Raw genomic sequence first — 21535 nt, forward strand, 5'->3', positions numbered from 1 at the left:
GTGTATTTTAAATTTGTGAAACAAACAATGTGCTCCGTAATTTAATTAGTCCTATGCAAATGTTTAGAATGGATTGATAAAACTACAGTAAGTCTTTTATTGAGCCATGCAGGGCAATTCCAAGGTAGCAATTGTTTCCGAGGATTTAAAGGACTATCCTAGAAGACCGCGTGTCCTTATGATGGATGAGATGTTGAGGAAGTGCATTTAATGAGCACTGAAAAAAGTGGGGTAGGCTTCCTCTCAGCTGACTCAGAGCAATATTTTTGAATTAGGTTCTGTGTATAAATTTTCTTTTATTCTGATGCACCATATGCCTTAACCCATGCTTCATTGCATGTTTCCGGTTTTAAAATGTGGTTTCCATTTTCAGGCAAAGATAAAGGCTTGTCCTAGTTCACACTTCCCTAGAAACTATGGCTGCCTATGTTTTCAGAACAATTGAAGTGGGGCTTTATTCTTATTTATTACCTCTTACAAAGCACATTCTACTTCTTTGATCAGCAGTCAACTCTTTACTATGAAGAGCATACAGTGGAAAAAAGTATTGTTGCCTTGACTATAGAAATTAGAGAGAGTGAGTTGTGGGAACTGGGGAGATAGCTCAGATGATAGCCTGAGGTTCAGACTTTTGCATTTAGAGTCCACATAGAAGAGCCAGGCCTAGAGGTACATGCTGTAAATCCAGTGCTGAGGAGGCATATGCAGGAGGATCCCTGGGAGTCACTACCTAGCAGTTCTCTACCAGTGAGCGATATGGTGCCCAATGAAAGGGACCCAATGTTGTCATCCAGCCTCCTAACACACATGCATGCAAATGTACCTGAAAACAAAGACACACACACATTGGTATCATAGTGCATGAAACAGCTTTGCAACAGGACGTCTGGGACATGGAAAGTTAAGGTAGCAATGATGACCACCATTTCTTCTAAGACATTTCAGTTCTTCTTATATTTTTTTTGCGCAACAAATTACACAAGACAGTGTATTGCAGCACAAAGGAAAAAGAAAAGGTCTGCCAGATGTGGTGGCTAGTACCTGCAGTCCTGCAGTCCAGCACTTGGGAGGCCAAGGAAGGAGGACTGCAAATTCTGTTGTAGTAGGAGCAGCAGGCTGCTTCCTGCCACCCAGCTAGCTGGACCCAAAATAATTACACACAAATTGTATTCTTTTAAACACTGCCTGGCCCATTAGTTCCAGCCTCTTATTGGTTAGCTCTTACATATTGATCTAACCCATTTCTAATAATCTGTGTAGCCCACGAGGTGGCTTACCAGGGACGATCTTAACCTGCATCTGTCTGGAGTGGGAGAATCTCTCCAAACTGCTTCCTGCTGAATGGGGGCGCTGTTATTCAGGTCTTTTATGGGATAACCTGTTTGCTAGGTTTATCTCAGTTGGCAGTTGAGCGAAGTAATTTTTTGAGGGTGTTCACAGCAACCTTTCAGGAGGGAGTGGTCTATCATACCAAAATCGGATAGAAGCAATCCACAGGGTCATATCCTCTGTGAAAACAAAAGAAGACCCTCTCCAAGGCATCATATCCTTAGACCCAAATTCTGAAATCATAATACCCTTATATCCATTCTCATGTAACTTGGCAGCCCATGTAATAAAATGTCTCTCTGTACGTAGCTCCTTTACAGTCAAAAAATTTAAAGAAAACACAATGTACATAATCCAGACTCTCTGTGAATTTTCCATTTTTACGTGGCTTGTTTTTCTTTATTTCTTTTAATCTATAACTATGTGTACTCTGTCTCTTTAAAGACTTTACCCTTTTAACTTTATTCTCTTTATTTTTTTCTTCTCTCTCTCAAGCCTACGTACACTCATCCAACACTGTGATTCATTTAGTGGTCTTTTATGTCTGAAATCTGTTTTATTGTGAATCTGTAAATTTTTTACTATCCAGGAGCACTTTGTTTTGTGCCTTTAAATCACTAAGTGCTTAAGAATCTAAGCTGTGACATTCCTAGGTAAAAAACAGGTACTGCCTGTGTGCCCCGCCCAGTCCAACATGGTGGAGCCACTTGCGCCTCTGATCCTTGTACATTGCACCAGTAGCATGGTGGAGCTGCTTTTGCCTCTGAGCTGCAGCATGCAATGACTTCCTTTTAGGCACACAGTGAGTCTAGTTGCCATCAAACAAATTGTAGCACTTTACTCCAAATGCTCCATTCAAAGACTCTGTCTCCCGAAGGAGCCAGACAGAGATCTCAATGGTGGCACAGCCCAGAAAGCCGGCATTTTAAAACAACCAGTTTTTTTCTGCTGCTGAGTCAGGACAATTTCTTTGCAGCACGCAACCCACAAACAGCAAAAAACTGTCTTAAATTCTCTCTCTCTCCTTTTTAAGCCCTCTCAGGTTTTACGTGGGGTTCATTACCATGCTGGGTGCCACTCTGTTGTAGTAGGAGCAGCAGGCTGCTTCCCGCCACCCAGCTAGCTCAACCCAAAATAATTACACACAAATTGTATTCTTTTAAACACTGCCTGGCCCATTAGTTCCAGCCTTTTATTGGCTAGCTCTTATATATTGATCTAACCCATTTCTAATAATCTGTGTAGCCCACGAGGTGGCTTACCAGGGACGATCTTAACCTGCATCTGTCTGGAGTGGGAGAATCATAGTGACTGACTGACTCAGCTTCTCTCTCCCAGCATTTTGTTCTGTTTACTCCGCCTACCTAAATTTCTGTCTTATCAGGGCCAAGCAGTTTTCTTTATTAATTAACCAATGAAAGCAACAGATAAATACAAGACCACATCCATCAAAATTCAAGGTCAGTGTGGGTGACAGTGAGTTCTCTTGACTATGGAGGGAGACTAGGTTTCAACAAATGAATTAGGTGGTATATTTTGGCTCCAACATTTGGGGATTTTGATCCAAGATCAATTGACCCATTATTATCTGGTTTGTAGAGCAGGAGTACATTATGAAAAAAAAAAAAAAAAAAAAAAAGAACAGGTCCTTCTCCAGGGCTTATCCCTAACGATTAGGCCCTCCCCCAAAACCTAGTTCTCAAAGATTCCAGCACCTCCCATAGTGCCATGAGCTAAGGGCAAAGATTTTAACACAAGTCTATCCCACAATAACAATGCGTAAGTATAGCACAGAATGTGAGAAATAGAAAAACAGACTGGAAGACACAGCTCACTATATTAATCTTAACCTTGTGCCCCAAATCTCTCAATTCATTGTTTCATGATGTATGATATGTGTCATAGGCTCAGATGGCTCAGGATTCTTTTGGGGCTTTGCCGCCTCCTGTAAATCTCTGAAATTTGTAAATGTATATGTCAAAAAAGTGTGTGTGGGTGAATTCCCTTTTAGTTTTTTCACTGGAGATGCAAGAGATGATGTGAAAGAAAATTGACCCATGTTCTAGAACTAAAAAGGGACACGATAAGGTAGAAATTAGACATTTGACTAGTTAGAGAGCTGCCTACAATGGTGGGCAAGAGGACCAAACAGTCAGATTGCCACGTGATCTGTCGGTGTTCATGTCTACAGTTACATGGCCTATTAGTGTTGGGATGTATAGTCATATGCTCTGTTAGTGTGAATAGCCATTAACTTGTTAATGTTGGTGTGGATAGCCTCACGGACTGTTAGTGTTGATGTGGATAGACACACAGACTGTTAGTATGGTGTGGATAGACACACAGACTGTTAGTATGGTGTGGATAGACACACAGCCTGTTAGTGTGGTGTGGATAGGCACACGGACTGTTAGTGTGGTGTGGATAGACACATGGACTGTTAGTATGGTGTGGATAGACACACAGCCTGTTAGTGTGGTGTGGATAGGCACACGGACTGTTAGTATGGTGTGGATAGGCACACGGACTGTTAGTGTGGTGTGGATAGACACACAGACTGTTAGTATGGTGTGGATAGACACACAGCCTGTTAGTGTGGTGTGGATAGGCACACGGACTGTTAGTATGGTGTGGATAGGCACACGGACTTTTAGTGTGGTGTGGATAGACACACAGCCTGTTAGTGTGGTGTAGATAGGCACACAGACTATTAGTGTGGTGGGGATAGACACACTCTGTTAGTGTGGAGTGGATAGACACACTCTGTTAGTGTGGAGTGGATAGACACACGGACTGTTAGTGTGGTGTGGATAGACACACGGACTGTTAGTCTGGTGTGGTTAGACACACGGACTGTTAGTGTGGTGTGGATAGACACACTCTGTTAGGGTTGGTATGGATAGACACACTCTGTTAGTGTGGTGTGGATAGACACACTCTGTTAGTGTGGTGTGGATAGACACACTCTGTTAGTGTGGTGTGGATAGAAACACTCTGTTAGTGTGGTGTAGATAGACACACTCTGTTAGTGTGGTGTGGATAGACACACTCTGTTAGTGTGGAGTGGATAGACACACGGACTGTTAGTGTGGTGTGGATAGACACACGGACTGTTAGTCTGGTGTGGTTAGACACACGGACTGTTAGTGTGGTGTGGATAGACACACTCTGTTAGGGTTGGTATGGATAGACACACTCTGTTAGTGTGGTGTGGATAGACACACTCTGTTAGTGTGGTGTGGATAGACACACTCTGTTAGTGTGGTGTGGATAGAAACACTCTGTTAGTGTGGTGTGGTTAGACACACGGACTGTTAGTGTGGCGGGGATAGACACACTCTGTTAGTGTAGAGTGGATAGACACACAGACAATTAGTGTGGAGTGGATAGACAAATGGACTGTTAGTGTGGTGGGGATAGACACACTCTGTTAGTGTGGTGTGGATAGGCACACAGGCTGTTAGTGTGGTGAGGATAGACACACTCTGTTAGTGTGGTGTAGATAGGCACACAGGCTGTTAGTGTGGTGTAGATAGGCACACTCTGTTAGTGTGGTGTAGATAGACACACTCTGTTAGTGTGGTGAGGATAGACACACTCTGTTAGTGTGGTGTGGATAGACACACTCTGTTAGTGTGGTGAGGATAGACACACTCTGTTAGTGTGGTGTGGATAGACACACTCTGTTAGTGTGGTGGGGATAGGCACACTCTGTTAGTGTGGTGGGGATAGACACACTCTGTTAGTGTGGTGTGGATAGACACACTCTGTTAGTGTGGTGTAGATAGACACACTCTGTTAGTGTGGTGTAGATAGACACACTCTGTTAGTGTGGTGGGGATAGGCACACTCTGTTAGTGTGGTGGGGATAGGCACACTCTGTTAGTGTGGTGTGGATAGGCAAACAGGCTGTTAGTGTGGTGTAGATAGGCACACAGGCTGTTAGTGTGGTGTAGATAGGCACACAGGCTGTTAGTGTGGTGTAGATAGGCACACTCTGTTAGTGTGGTGGGGATAGACACACTCTGTTAGTGTGGTGGGGATAGGCACACTCTGTTAGTGTGGTGTGGATAGGCAAACAGGCTGTTAGTGTGGTGTAGATAGGCACACAGGCTGTTAGTGTGGTGTGGATAGACACACAGCCTGTTAGTGTGGTGTGGATAGGCACACGGACTGTTAGTATGGTGTGGATAGGCACACGGACTGTTAGTGTGGTGTGGATAGACACACAGACTGTTAATATGGTGTGGATAGACACACAGCCTGTTAGTGTGGTGTGGATAGGCACACGGACTGTTAGTATGGTGTGGATAGGCACACGGACTGTTAGTGTGGTGTGGATAGACACACAGCCTGTTAGTGTGGTGTAGATAGGCACACAGACTATTAGTGTGGTGGGGATAGACACACTCTGTTAGTGTGGAGTGGATAGACACACTCTGTTAGTGTGGAGTGGATAGACACACGGACTGTTAGTGTGGTGTGGATAGACACACGGACTGTTAGTCTGGTGTGGTTAGACACACGGACTGTTAGTGTGGTGTGGATAGACACACTCTGTTAGGGTTGGTATGGATAGACACACTCTGTTAGTGTGGTGTGGATAGACACACTCTGTTAGTGTGGTGTGGATAGAAACACTCTGTTAGTGTGGTGTGGATAGGCACACTCTGTTAGTGTGGTGTGGTTAGACACACGGACTGTTAGTGTGGCGGGGATAGACACACTCTGTTAGTGTGGTGTGGATAGACACACTCTGTTAGTGTGGTGTGGATAGACACACTCTGTTAGTGTGGTGTGGATAGAAACACTCTGTTAGTGTGGTGTGGTTAGACACACGGACTGTTAGTGTGGCGGGGATAGACACACTCTGTTAGTGTAGAGTGGATAGACACACAGACAATTAGTGTGGAGTGGATAGACAAATGGACTGTTAGTGTGGTGGGGATAGACACACTCTGTTAGTGTAGAGTGGATAGGCACACAGGCTGTTAGTGTGGTGTCGATAGGCACACTCTGTTAGTGTGGTTGGGATAGGCACACAGGCTGTTAGTGTGGTGTGGATAGACACACTCTGTTAGTGTGGTTGGGATAGGCACACAGACTGTTAGTGTGGTGGGGATAGACACACTCTGTTAGTGTGGTGAGGATAGACACACTCTGTTAGTGTGGTGTAGATAGGCACACGGACTGTTAGTGTGGTGTGTATAGGCACACAGGCTGTTAGTGTGGAGTGGATAGACACACGGACTGTTAGTGTGGTGTAGATAGACACACGGACTGTTAGTGTGGTGTGGATAGACACACTCTGTTAGTGTGGTTGGGATAGGCACACAGGCTGTTAGTGTGGTGGGGATAGACACGCAGACTGTTAGTGTGGTGGGGATAGGCACACGGACTGTTAGTGTGGTGGGGATAGGCACACAGGCTGTTAGTGTGGTGTGGATAGGCACACTCTGTTAGTGTGGTGTGGATAGACACACTCTGTTAGTGTGGTGTGGATAGACACACTCTGTTAGTGTGGTTGGGATAGGCACACAGGCTGTTAGTGTGGTGTCGATAGGCACACGGACTGTTAGTGTGGTTGGGATAGGCACACAGGCTGTTAGTGTGGTGTCGAAAGGCACACTCTGTTAGTGTGGTTGGGATAGGCACACAGGCTGTTAGTGTGGTGTGGATAGGCACACTCTGTTAGTTGGTTGGGATAGGCACACAGGCTGTTAGTGTGGTGTGGATAGACACACTCTGTTAGTGTGGTTGGGATAGGCACACAGGCTGTTAGTGTGGTGTAGATAGACACACTCTGTTAGTGTGGTTGGGATAGGCACACAGGCTGTTAGTGTGGTGTGGATAGCCATATAACTCCTCATCACCCCCATTAATTTTATGGACTCAATCTTAAAAACTGCCATTCAGAAATCCTCCAGGCTTCTTCAGGAGCCACTGTTACGCACGTATAGCTTTCAAAAACATAGGTAATGTATGATATTCATCGAGCACAATACCTGGCACATTCGACAGATGTAGGCTGTGAAATCCGATCAATGGAGGCTCAAATATTCTTCTGAGAGGGACTCTGATCACCACAATCTGTTAAACTTCAACAACATATCAATATTCTAACATACAAGTCATTGTTTCTTGGTAGATTGATTTTGAGTGCTCTGTCATTCCTCCTTCAATGGCAGAGCAAAAGGAAGCCTGGATCTGGGATATAATCAAGAAAGCACTGCCCAGCATCCAAGGGCTGACCTTCCTGCTCACTGAGTGCACATGAGTGGTGTGGGGTTATTGCAGGCAATTCCTACAGTTCTGCTGTTACAAGCAGTTCCTCGCTTCCAGAGTATGAGACATTCTAGACTCTTTGGTTCAGTGGGAAATGTATTGCAATACTTATCTGTTTCTCAGTACTTCTCTTAATAAAGCTAAATAAAGCCAGGTCAGAGCCCCGAGAATATCAGCAGCTCACCATGTACCACTTCCCTGACACACAGATATGCAGAAAGTCTTCCTCCTACAAGGTCACATGTAGCCACTTCTAACTTTAAAAATGTATCAGAGCAGTCACATTTATTCTTTAACCCATGTAACCTCATATTTTAATCAAAGGGTGGACAAGCAATGAAAATACAAGTTTCTTGTGCTTGTTGAACCCCACAATTCTGGTATTTCACATAATCTCAAGATTTATTTTTATTCATGAGTATGAGTGTGCTGTGCCTTTGGGAAGGGAAGTGTGTGTACATGCTTGTAGAGGCCCAAGGTTGATGTCCAAACTCTTCCTTTAGTGTGCTCTATCTCATCCATTGAGACAGGGTCTCTCAGTCAAACACAGAGCCAGTTTGCTCCAGAGAAGGGGCTCTCTTGTCTTTGCCTTCCTTTTCAGGTTGAAATTAAAGGTAAACCCCCAAACCTACTGGACATTTAAGTTGGTTCTGGGGATCCAAATTCCCACCCTCTTGCTTTCTTGCCAAGCGCTTTAGCCAATGAGGCACCTCCCCAGCCTTAATCTCAAGAACAAGGGAAGCTGTTTGACTTTATACTTAATGATGACCTCCGAGCTGTCCACTCTGGTTTCCTCCTGGTAGAGTCATAAATGCTTTCTACTTTGATCATAAATTATTCTAAGTGAATTGGATTTCCAGAGGAAAGAGGGCATTCAAAGAAACACTCTGGAAAAAAACCTGGATGTTTTATTAATTATGTATTTATTTCTCCTATATGAAATCACTTGATGTAGCCAACGAGGTAGCACTTGTTAACACAGAAGACTTCCCAGCTTGGCTAAGAGGCACCACAGTTAGAGCTGTGTTTGTACTTTGAAGCTATTCTCCTTTTAGCCTTGGTGGGAGTTCTCAGATCTCAGAGCTGGGACATCTTTGGTGTCACTGAACTGATATGTGTTTTTCTCTGTTTTCCCTAGTCTTTTGAAAAAGCAGTTTGAAATAATTTTCATCCTGATTTATTAATTTTTAAGACCATGGTACTTTATTATCGGTATCCCTTATAATTTGAAAATAAAACACCTGTTTTTGAGCCATATTTAAGTATTTAAATATAAAGACAATTCCCCTTTTAAGTACACTTCTTCCTTCTGTAGAGATTTTTTAACACAGGAAACTATTTTTGAAAGCAGAAGCCCAACGCATATTTCAACTCCCACGTAATATCTGCAAAATTCAGAAACAGCTGTATATTCTCTCTGCTAATTGCAATGTTAGTCTGGAGTTAATTATAGGAAACTGATTTTTTTTGGTCTAAGCACAACTCTTATATATCACATTTAGTTTAATTGGTACTTTGAATAATAAATTGTTTTTAAGTTTGAGAGTGTATTGTTTGATACTGCTAATGAAATGATTTTAATGTTTAGCTTAGCTATTATGAGAAATCTTATTTTTGTCTTATGTTTTTAAATATAATTCTCCTTTGTGGCATCCTAATTAAACCGATGACAACCTTTGAAATCTTCAGCACAGTGATATATAACAACCCTGCAGTGAGTGGCCACCAACGCTGCTTTGCTCAGGCAGCTGCAGGAGACCCCTTCACCCGCAGCAGAGTATTTTCCATGGGCTACAGGTGTCCAGTGAGCAGTTCTGTAACTCACACTCTTTTGGTCCAGACACAGTAGTCGACATGTTGGGTGTGTTGATAAGCAGAAGTCACCATTATTAATATCGATGCCAATCTAGTTTCTGGGTCATGTACAGGCCTGCTAAAGAAAAGGCGGGACAAAATCAAACTCAACAGAGATTGCCTGAGCAAAGAAGGTTCATGGATCAAGAAGCAGCAGAAAGAAAAGAGGATATGGACTTCCCTAGAGGAACCAGTACAAAAGTTTTATGGGCAGACAAAGAGGAGGAAGAAGAAAAGGAGAGAGAAGAGGAGGAGGAAAAACAAAACCCAAGCCCTCTTCCATGGATATAATAGATGCCTGCCTCATTTGCAGAGTGTCCCTGGGGAGGTCCCATGTCACAGTACCTAGTTGGTCAGATGAAACTAGATTGTAGTTTAATCTGTTGTAGGAGTGCCTATAAGTTCCTCTTTGCTTCGGATAGTATGTGTAAGCAAACAGACCAAAGTGCAGCAGGAGCTCCAGTCTAGACCTCCTGTTTGTTTGCTTCCGCAGAACCAGCAGTGTTAGATGCAGTGGCAGGTAACAGAACATTACGTCTCTAATGAAGTTGATAGCATTTACAGTTATGCGCTTCAGCAAATACTACTGAATCTCAATGTGTGTGGGCTCAGTGCTGTTGCTATCACTTGAAGAGGGGTTAGGGTTGGGGCTAAACAACCAGCAAAGGAAGACAAAGGCTTTAGTTGTGCCTGAGTAATCAGCTGCTTAGGACTCTGAGACAAGAAGGTTGCAAGTTTAAGGCATGCCTGGGTCACACAGAGTCAAAGCTAGCATAGCACACACAGATTTTATATTAAAATAGAAAAAGTAACAAGAGGACTGGAGAGGTGAGGAGCTTTCCCAGTCAGCAGATTATGTGGGGGGAAACAAGAAAGGGTTAGAAAACAAAGGCAATCTATCATTCCCGAGCTCTGTCCTGCCCCTCTGGTCAGGGTTGTCAGCCATAGTCCTGAGATTTGTGGCTTTTGTCTTCCTCTCCCTGCCAGCCTTTTGTTCTTCCCTGGTTCTGTGGGTGTTCGGGTTAGTTTCTGCCACCGTCAATCTTGTTGCCTTGGCTAGGGTTTCTATTGCTGCAACCAAATACCATGGCCCAAAAGCAAGTTGCAAAGGAAAGGGTTTATTCAGCTTACACTTCAGCATTGCTGTTCATCACTGAAGGAAGTCAGGACAGTAACTTAAGCAGGGCAGGATCCTGAAGGCAGGAGCTGAATCAGGCCACAGAGGAGTGCTGCTTACTGACTTGCTCAGTCTTCCTCCTTCTCCTTCTCCTTCTACTTCTCCCTTCTTCTTCTCTTCCTCCTCCTTCTTTCTTTGGTTTTTTGAAACAGGGCTTCCCTGTGTAACAGTCCTAGCTGTCCTGGACCTAGCTCTTGTAAACCAGGCTGGGATTAAAGGTGTGGGCCAACCTTTATACACGTATCTGTCACTTGTGAATTACCCAGACTCAGCTAGTCTGTTACAGTGGCTCCAGTGGATTAAGACAGGCCGTTTGGTTCATCTGAGGAAGATGGCTCAGCAGCAACTCCAGCATGGTTGCAGACATTCTGGAATTTTCTAAGAACCATCATCCTGCCCCATGGTTACTTTTCCATGACCCTTGGCCACACCCTCTCCTGCGCATTGCAGTGACTTTCCCTCCAGGATGTCCAAGGGCTGCAAGAATGAGAGAGACAGCTGTCGATGCTAGCTGAGCTGAGCTGTCTGCCTTTCTCCTTGTGGATGAAGTAAACAGCAGACATTTCCACAGGATTCTGAACTGATAGAATGTTTGATTTATTCATGCTTCTTTATCAGCACAGGATATTAGACTGTATCCTACAGTTAGCATTTGACAAGGGAAAACCCTGTCTGACAAGGTTGGAAGGTTCCCATTCAGGTGTTCACTCATTTAATAGCTGCATTTATGATTTCTGCTCTCCTAATTTGCTGTCCTGTTGAATAGATGGCAAATTTACATGCATGCCAAAGATTTCCTTTCAAATAAATTTATGATTATTGTCAGCAACTGTTGGATTTGAATACCTATTTATTTCTATTTTAGGACATTCTTATTTTAGTGTCTCAGTCAGGTGTTTTATTGCTGTGAACAGATGCCAAGATCAAGGCAACTCTTACAAAAGGAAGAATTTTTGTTGTGGTGGTTGTTTTTCAGTAGTTTTTGTGGTTTTATTTAAACATGGGTTAAAACATGCATGCAAGCTATGGTAGCCCGGCGTTGGGGTTGGTGACTCTGGTGGCATTGGGGTTGGTGGCTCTGGTGGCATTGGGGTTGGTGACTCTGGTGGCATTGGGGTTGGAGGCTCTGGTGGCATTGGGGTTGGTGACTCTGGTGGCATTGGGGTTGGAGGCTCTGGTGGCATTGGGGTTGGAGGCTCTGGTGGCATTGGGGTTGGAGGCTCTGGTGGCATTGGGGTTGGTGACTCTGGTGGCATTGGGGTTAGTGGCTCTGGCGGTATTGGGGTTGGTGACTCTGGTGGTATTGGGGTTGGTGACTCTGGTGGTGTTGGAGTTGGAGGCTCTGGTGGCATTGGGGTTGGAGGCTCTGGAGGCATTGGGGTTGGTGGCTCTGGTGGCATTGGGGTTGGTGGCTCTGGTGGCATTGGGGTTGGTGGCTCTGGTGGCATTGGGGTTGGAGGCTCTGGTGGCATTGGGGTTAGTGGCTCTGGCGGTATTGGGGTTGGTGACTCTGGTGGTATTGGGGTTGGTGACTCTGGTGGTGTTGGAGTTGGAGGCTCTGGTGGCATTGGGGTTGGAGGCTCTGGTGGCATTGGGGTTGGAGACTCTGGTGGCATTGGGGTTGGTGACTCTGGTGGTATTGGGGTTGGTGACTCTGGTGGTGTTGGAGTTGGAGGCTCTGGTGGCATTGGGGTTGGTGGCTCTGGTGGCATTGGGGTTGGAGGCTCTGGTGGCATTGGGGTTTGTGGCTCTGGTGGCATTGGGGTTGGTGGCTCTGGTGGCATTGGGGTTAGTGGCTCTGGCGGTATTGGAGTTGGAGGCTCTGGTGGTATTGGGGTTGGTGGCTCTGGTGGCATTGGGGTTAGTGACTCTGGTGGTGTTGGGGTTGGTGGCTCTGGCGGTATTGGGGTTGGTGGCTCTGGTGGTATTGGGGTTGGTGGCTCTGGTGGCATTGGGGTTGGAGGCTCTGGTGGTGTTGGGGTTGGAGGCTCTGGCGGTATTGGGGTTGGTGGCTCTGGTGGCATTGGGGTTGGAGGCTCTGGTGGCATTGGGGTTGGAGGCTCTGGTGGCCAGCTGTGTCGCTCTTTCTACCATGTTCCTTGGAGGAAACGTTGTGAGCAGTCTCAGCACAGTAAGATTTGCTGGACATCAGAAGTCCTTTCAGCTCCTTGTCATTGTGAACCAGAAACTTCCTGACACTGCTAGGCAGATGTGCTTGGTTTTCTTGCTGTTCCCATAACCAATGCTGGACATTAGAATCCGGCCCTTGAATCTTCTCTGTACCCTGCTCTCGACACCTCTGGGTTTTAGCCAGTTTCGCTTAATTTTGACATATCTGTCTGACTGGTGCTGGGTGAACTTCTTGGTCCTGTTTTTGAGGACCTTGGACTTCACCAGAGACCAGAGGGCAGCCATAATGATGCAAAAGAGATGGCAGCCACCTCACAGGTAGTGCTGAGGAAGAAGAAAAGAAAGTATTTAACATGGTGTTGAACATGACAGCGTGCAGGCAGTCAGGGTGTTGGAGCAGTAGCTGAGATCTCCTTCCTACTCCACAAGCAGTAGACAGGGACAGACCAGGCATAGTGTGGGCTTTCACAAACCTCCAAGACCAGAGTGACACACCTTCTCCAAGGAGGCCACACCCCCTAATCTTTCCTAGTACATCAACTGATGACTGAGCCTCCGGGGATCATTGTCACACAGTGAACATGTGTATCAGGGTGTGCACTACACGTGGGCCATTGTCCTCAGAGGCCAGAAGAGGGTGTTGGATCCTTGTTTCAGGTGGTTGTGAGTCTTCTGGCATGGGTCCCCTGGAAGAGGAAATGCTCGCACCTGCTGAGCCATCTTGCCCGCTCTTGTATTTTCTATCTCTATGTGCCCAGAGTTGTATAAAAATGTCATGGTCCAAAAGAAGTCACAAGTGGAAAATGTTTAAGAAATTGTGATATAAACTACTGTTTATATATATTTATTTTGTATTCTGTAACCTTACTGAAATAATTTATCAATTCTAATAGTGTTCTGTTCTTGTTTTTGGTTTTGTGAAGGGGAAACTGAGGGAGCCCTGCCTGTGTAAAGAACAGATAAAGCCTTGAATGCATGTGTATTGTAGTCATAGACACCACCATGTCAAAGGACCCAGTGCATCAGTTCCACGGGAATAGGCGAACTTCTGTCCACCCCACCAGCCCAGGGAGCTTCAGTGTAGTGATATTTTGTTTGTGTTTTAACAAATAAAGTTTGCCTGAAGATCAGCTGGCAGAGCTAAACCACTAGAGTCCAGGTGGTGGTGACTCACACCTTTAATCTCAGTCCTTGGGAGTCCTAGGGCTTTAATCCCAACACTAGGGAGGTGGAGACAGGAAGGTGGAGAGAGGACTATAAGGTGTGAGGAGACAGGAGCTCAAATGCAGTCTGACGAAGCAGTCTGCGGACAGGATCGCCCCTTTGGTCTGAGCATTGGTAGAGGTAAAAGGTCTCTCTAGTGGTTGGCCACTAGATTTTTCAGCTTTCACTCCTGATAACTACCTTCAGTTTATTCTTATTAAGAACAATTAAAAGCCAGGTGGTAGTGATGCATGCCTTTAATCCCAGCACATGGGAGGAAGAAGCAGTCCGATCTCTGTGAGTTCGAGACCAGCCTGGTCTACAAGAGCTAGTTACAGGAGAGGCTGTGAAAGCTACAGAGAGCCAGGCAGTGGTGGCACAGGCCTTCAATCACAGCACTTGGGAGGTAGAGGCAGGTGGATCTCTGTGAGTTCGAGGCCAGCCTGAGGTAGAAGAGGTGGGTAGGATTGGTAGGTAGGAGAGGTGGGTAGGAGAGGTGGGTAGGAGAGGTGGGTAGGAGAGGTGGGTAGGAGAGGTGGGTAGGAGAGGTGGGTAGGAGAGGTGGGTAGGAGAGGTGGGTAGGAGAGGTGAGTAGGAGAGGTGGGTAGGAGAGGTGGGTAGGAGAGGTGGGTAGGAGAGGTGGGATTTCCAGTAATTGGAGCGCTGTCTAATGTTTAGATTCTGCTAGAAAGAAGCTGAAGTGTTGGCAGAGAGAGCCGCTTGGCTTGCAGATGGACAATCAGTGCTTTGAATAGAGGCCAGCATTTCAGATGCAAGGTTACATCTGGGTGACCTAGCATGCGGTGTGTCTCCACATGAGAGCTATCGCTCTTAGCGGTGAGATGCTATTTTCCAGTAAGGTCATGTTACTAAGAGAGATGAAGTGGATTAGTCAGAGTGGCTTCATATTGCAGTGCTCAACCAGGCTGTTATGTCACCTGGCTGTAATCCCTGGATTCAGGCAACTTGAACTGGAGGCTACATCCTATCAATAAAATAAAATGAAATTAAAATTAAAATAAAAAGAAGCAATGATAAGTTTGAAAAACCAACAAATGATAAGCTTAGTATTAAGAAAGCCTTGAGATGATTCAGGAACCATGTTAAAGACTTCGTGTATACCAGATCATCCAGTTAGCAAATAGTCCTCCAATTGTGCACTTTACTGAGTCTTGCTTTCCAGGTAAAGAAACCGAGTCTTCATAGGACATAGCCTGAGTCTATGCTGATTTAGGGAGAGTCAGGCTCAGCCTAGTCACTCTTAGCTGATACATTGTGCCTGCCCCCTCCTGGCATAAAGATCCAACAAGGTGATTGCAGATTTTATGGCTCTTTCCATACTCTGCCCACAAAAGAGAATTTCTGTCATGTGTGAAGAAACAATGTTTCATTTGTAAAATCTGCCACTGAGTGTTTAGCAACCTGTGCTCCCACAGCTCGGAACCTGTGCTCCCACAGCTCCGACCGTGGCTATTTTTACTCTCTGAATTGGGCTTGATGCAGCGGGAACTTCCATTTCCAGAAGCTGTGTAGGTTTCTTGTCTCAATACTTTGTTAGGACCCAGCCTCCTATGAACACCAAACTTGGCTTGAGAGTGGAGAATTTCATTTCACAGTCAATGTAGGGGAAAAGGCCATATATTAGCAAAACAATGAGAATATCAATTGTATTATAAACAATAGCAACAACAGAGTGTACCTTTGAAAAATATGTACATGGAATAAAACTTTAAAATTAAATAGATGGCCTCTGTATCTTTATGTGAATCGAACTTTGCAACATCTCAGATTATGTTCCTATAATAAAAGGCATGTTAAAAAACATTAATTTTCTATTTTTAACCTATGAAACTAATGGGGAATTGTTTGTTTCTCTCACAGCTGAATTTCTATTCCTCTTGTGGGGCATTTATCTCTGCTATGCAGTGCGAACAGTTCCTTCCGCATTTCACGAACCTCGCTACATGGCTGTCGCCGTACACAATGAGCTCATTATCACGGCTATATTCCACACAATTAGGTAAGTGATCTGTCTTAGTTAGGGCTTCTGGTGCTGCAATGAAACACCATGACAGAAAAGCAACTTCAAGAGGAGAGGGTTTATTTGAAGTATATTTGAACATTGCTGTTCATCACTTAAGGATGTCAGGACAGGAATTCAAACAGAGCAAGAACCTGGAGGCATGATCTGGTGCAGAGGTCACGAAGGGGAGCTGCTTACTGGCTTGTTTCCTATGGCTTGCTCAGCCCACCTTCTTACAGAACCCAGAGACCACCCACCATTGGCTTGACCCTCCTCTATTGATCACTAAATGAGAAAATTTCTTACAAGTGAATCTCATTGAGACATTTTCTCTGATGATTCTAGCCTGTGTCAAGTTGGCACATAAAACCAGCCAGTACAACTGAGCCTTTGTCAATTTGACACACAAACACATCACTATTAAGCCACATCCCTTCCTTTCTTATTCATCCCCAAGATCTCACACTAAAATCATAATTTTTTATGATTTTGCCATACTCTTTACCAGTTCAGTCTTTAAAATTTCAGTCTCTTTAAAATATCCAATCTTTTTTTAAAGTTCAAATCTTTCATCTGTGGGATCTTATAAAAAAATCAAAATTAAATTCCTTCTTCAAGAGGGAAGAATCAGAGAATCATCACAACCTGGACCAAGCCAAACCAAACTCCGACAGTATAAATAAAAAAGACAGTGTCCAATTATCCTGGCTCCACTCATAATCTTCTGGAGTCCTCCAAAGAGCCTGGGTCCCTTCTCTGGCTCTGCCCTCCACAGCACACACAGCTTGTCTTCTAGGCTCCAGCTAGCTCTGCTCCACTGCTGCTGCTGTCCCTGGTGATCATCCCACAGTACTGGTGTCTCCAAGACACGTGGGTCTCGGCTGCATCTGGGCTGCACTTTCACCAGTAGCCTCTCGGGTTCTCTTCGTGGTGCCAAGCCTCAACTTCTTTGCTGTTTTAGGCATGGTCTCTGAGCCTAGAATTTATCAACTAGCCATTGTTCTGTGATTCTCCCATGAATCTGTCCAGCAGACAAGGAGAAGGAAGAGTAGAGAGATGAAACAATGTGTACCTGACTTGTGAGGCCTTTCCCATGCATCATAATAAAAATGAAGTGGAAATCTCAGGGGCCAGATAACAAAAGGAATCCTAGCACTTTAATAATAACAAAAATGTCACCCAATTGCTTGAAAAATACTGAAAGGATACAATTAAAACTGTGATGAGAAAAGTTGAGTATCTTTTCCCTGAAGAAAGGGTTAGGGGTCATTCCCCTGCTGACATCCATACTTCCCTGGAGTTGGAGAGGAACAGGAGGCTGGGGAAGGTGTGGCAGTTTCTCTGTGTGACTGCCTCTCAGAAAATACTGACTTCTACCTTTAGAAACCAGTAATTCCAGAGAGCAGTTGGGATTCCAGGAAGATACTTAAACTTTTAAACAAAAAAGGAGGTTATCTGTCATCCATTAGCCCTGGAAACCCCATCAGGTTAGGAGTCAGGGAACTGGCCCAGTTTTGTCTTGCGTCAGCTCAAGAGATGGAAAAATAAAGATGGGCAGAAAATAGAAGGTGTTGGAAATTTGAGAATAGAGTATGGCATTAAAAGTAAAACAAGGGAGGGAGACTTCTTAAATCCACCTGGACTAGAGTCCCCAGATCTGACAGAGAATGACCTCAGTCTAGAATGTGGGAAAAGACAGAAGACTTTGTCATAGTCCCATGGAATAAAACTCAAGATTACCTTACAAGCGAAGTCACTTTTGTTACTAGTCTCCAGAAGGTCAAGAGTATAAGTTTTAAGATTTAACAAGCTTGCTTCTCTGTAACCAACTACTGTTGAAGGAGGAAGGGCTGGCTTTTGGTCCCAGCCATCCAGCTAGTTTAACCCTTGAAATAATCACACAGAAACTGTATTCATTTAAATACTGCCTGGCCCATTAGATCTAGCCTCTTATTGACTAACTCTCACATCTTGATTCAACCCATTTCTAATAATCTGTATGCCACCACAAGGTCATGGTTTACTGGGAAAGATTCAGCATATCTGACCTGGCAGCTCCATGGCGGCTCTCTCACCCTGTTTTCTTCCTCTCAGAATTCAGTTCTGTCTCCCTGCCTACATAAATGCTGCCCTATCAAAAGGCCAAGGCAGTTTCTTTATTCAACCAATGAAAGCAACACATAGACAGAAGAACCTCCTACACCATTTCCCCTTTTCTGTTTAAACCAAAAAAGAAAGGCTTTCACTTTAACATAGTAAAATTACATATAACAAAACAGTTATCAAGCAAGAAATACAGTTACAATATTTATATTTACCTTTTTATTTTATCATAACTAAGGAAAACTATAACTATAAATTCTCCAACTCAATCAAAGACTTCAGAAGGCTATAATATTACCTAAGTAAACAGGAAGTGCATTATAAGCAACTTCCAAAACTCTAGAAACTACAGAGACATCCTGCTGCCTGTACAGTCACCCAAAGTTATTCTGTACTGTTGGGGCATCCATCTTCAGCCTACAGGCCCATAGTATCCTGCAGACTTTTCCATGAAGCAGAAAATTTCAAAGACAGTTCAGTCACTTTCTTCTGTATCCTGCAGAATGTCTCACAGACTCTTTCATGAATCAGGAACCCAGAAGAAACATCTCACCTTTAGGCAAGTTCAGCAGTCCTCTCTCTGCAGATTCTTTATGTCCAGTTTATGCAACAGTCCAGGCAAGAGCAGTTTCTTGCCCAAATGGCTAACCAACTCCACAAGGAGCCTCTTTGATGCCCATATTCCTCATGAAGTAGATTGTTGCTGCCAGGAACAGACATGTTTTATTGTCGTGAAAAGCCCTAAGTTATTAAAACATCTTAAATGCCATATTCTGTAGTCTTTGAAAGATATGAAGAATGCCTATCTAACTGAAATATATCTCTATATATCTAAAAAATCTAACAGGACTACAAGCATGACTATTATTGACAACCTATATTTCCTAATTATACAATACATTTTTAAATGAACTACACAATCACAATACCTTAGTCAAGATCAGAAATACATATACATATAACAAAATTGACCTTAAACTTGTATCAATAAATCAAGATTTATACCAATGCAAATCATTCATATCTATATCATATCCCCTTTACATGTAAAAGAATATTTATAAACAATATTTGGGAATATGGGCATAGTTTTTTCTCTCCAAACTGCTTCGTGATGTATGGGGGCACTATTAATCAGGTCTTTTATGGTGTATCCTGTATGCTATGTTCATCTCAGTTGGCAGTTGAGCAAAGTAAGTTTTGAGGGTGTTCACAGCAATCTTTCAGGAGGGGTGGTCTATCATACCATATTGGTCTAGAATCAATTCGCAGGGTCTCATTTTTTGTGAAGACAAAAGAAGAACCTCTTTTCCATGGCATCATATCCTTAGACTCAATTCTGAAGTCAAGATACCTTTATAATATACATGCTGGATTAGCTTAACAGCCCATACAATGAAAAGTCTCTCTGTATTTAGCTCCTTCACAGTCAAAAAAATTCAAAGAAAACACAATGATACACCAAATCCAGACTCTCTGTGATTTTTCCATTTTTACGTGGCTTTTATTTTTACTCTATTACTTTATTCTGTCTTGTTAAAGACTTTACCCTTTTTTTAGGCATTAACTTTATTTTATGACTCTCTATACTCTTTTTCATTTCTTTCCCAAGCCTATGTACATTTATACAACACCGTGACCCATTTAAAGGTCTTTTATGTCTGAATCTTTCTAATTGCATTGTCTTTAATTCTCTACTGTCTTGAAGAGCTTTTAAAATGCTAAGCAGCTTGGTTGCAGCTGCTCTGGATGTTGGCTCTACCTTTCTCCAATTTCAAAATGGTGGACATACCATTTCTGCTAGCTCTGTGGCTGCCAGGTAGGAGCCGCATCTAGCACTTTAACTCTGAGAATGAGTGTGCAGCACATACACTCTTTTTATCTGAGCTACAGCCAAATCTGCCACGCAGAGCACTGCACAGCCTGGAAACACTCTGTGTATGGCAGCGGGAATCTGCCATGCTCTCCTGCCTGCCCAAGCCTGATCCTGCCTTCTGGAAGGAAGAGCTGAGCCCTGGGCATGATCTCAGATACTTTGTCCCGACCCCAAGTGGGCACACAAACACCTGGGCCCACAAATGCTTCATAGCTGGAGTTTGCACCAGCAGCGGGGCTCAGGAATCCTCCTTTTTAAAATGGTGCAGCTTTTTTTTTTAATTGCTGATTGAGGAAAATCTCTCTGCGGCACACTACCAGAAAACAGCAAAAAGTTGCCTTAAACTCTGTTTTTTTCTGTGTTTAAAATTAAGCTCTCAGGTTTTTAAGTAGATTTAGTCCATCACGTTGGGCGCTAAACTGTAGTAGGAGGTAACAAGCTGTGTCCCGCTGCCCGGCTAGCTTACACCCAAAATAACCACACAGAAATTATATTAATTAAATTATTGCCTGGTCCATTATCTCTAGCTTATTATTGGCTAACTCTCACATCTTGATTCAACCCATTTCTAATAATCTGTATAACACCATGAGGTCATCGCTTACCGGGAGAAATTCTAACCACCGTCAGTCTCAGGCAGGAGCTTCATGGCTTCTGCCACTCTGCCCTTCTTCCCAGCATTCAGTTCTGTCTTCCCTGCCTACCTAAGTTCCTACCCTATCAAAAGGCCAAGGCAGTTTCTTTATTCAACCAATGAAAGCAACACATAAACATAAGGACCTCCTAGACCAAACTACAAAGTCAAATGTTCAGAAGCCACATAGCTGAAAGTCTCCAAGGAGGCCCCTTGTGGGTGATTTACCAGCTCTGTTATTCTCACAATGGTACTGAGGAGAGAAAAAGCTTATTGCCCTACAATAAGCTGGAAGCATTCAGTAAAACAAATTGCCAAAATTAAAAAGTTCAAAGAAGTTGTATAAATGTACCTGTGTGCTTTAGATGTTCTCTGGTTGGTCCCATACTAAATATGATTTTTAATGGATTTGGAAATGGAAATTCACCCAGGTCCTTTCATCAACAGACAACCATATTGTTTCCTTGATAAAATGTCAAAGATATTTTAGTAATAAGGCAGCATATAATCACTACTGAAAAATCATAAAACAGTTAGGAAAGAATCAAACTGCTCATTCATCCTCCAAAGATAAGCACTGTCACAGTAATGCATTCCTTTGGATATTTTTATGTAAGTGTGTGCATTTGAAACATTAAAAATTTGGGAATCTGTATTGCCAGGAAGGACAAATGAATGAAATTTTAGTTTCACACAGTAGGTCTACAGAACACTGATTTAGAGCATGGGTGGAGGAAAGTAATAGAAATAATATTTTTAAATTAAGTATTTTCCAAACCTATTTACACATGGAATTAATAATTCTGAAGCTTATAAAGACCCAGAAAAAGAAGCAATAGCAATAATTTTAAATCAACAAGATCCACTTTAGTCCTTTTTTTCTTGAATAAAATACTGTTGACTAAGGTTCTAGAAATAGGG

At 43.6% G+C, this 21535-nt stretch overlaps 1 protein-coding gene across 1 annotated transcript in view; it reads left to right on the forward strand.

Annotated features, from left to right (window-relative positions):
* The window catches only part of Gpr158 (G protein-coupled receptor 158), a 352600-nt gene that overhangs the window by 319924 nt on the left and 11141 nt on the right, over positions 1–21535 (forward strand). The window contains exon 8 of the mRNA XM_075970642.1: positions 15860–15998. Within this exon, the coding sequence (XP_075826757.1) occupies positions 15860–15998 (139 nt within the window). The remainder of the gene's footprint in view (positions 1–15859; positions 15999–21535) is intronic.

Source organism: Microtus pennsylvanicus, chromosome 4 (genome assembly GCF_037038515.1).
Source record: "Microtus pennsylvanicus isolate mMicPen1 chromosome 4, mMicPen1.hap1, whole genome shotgun sequence".
In the NCBI taxonomy this organism is placed as follows: domain Eukaryota; kingdom Metazoa; phylum Chordata; class Mammalia; order Rodentia; family Cricetidae; genus Microtus; species Microtus pennsylvanicus.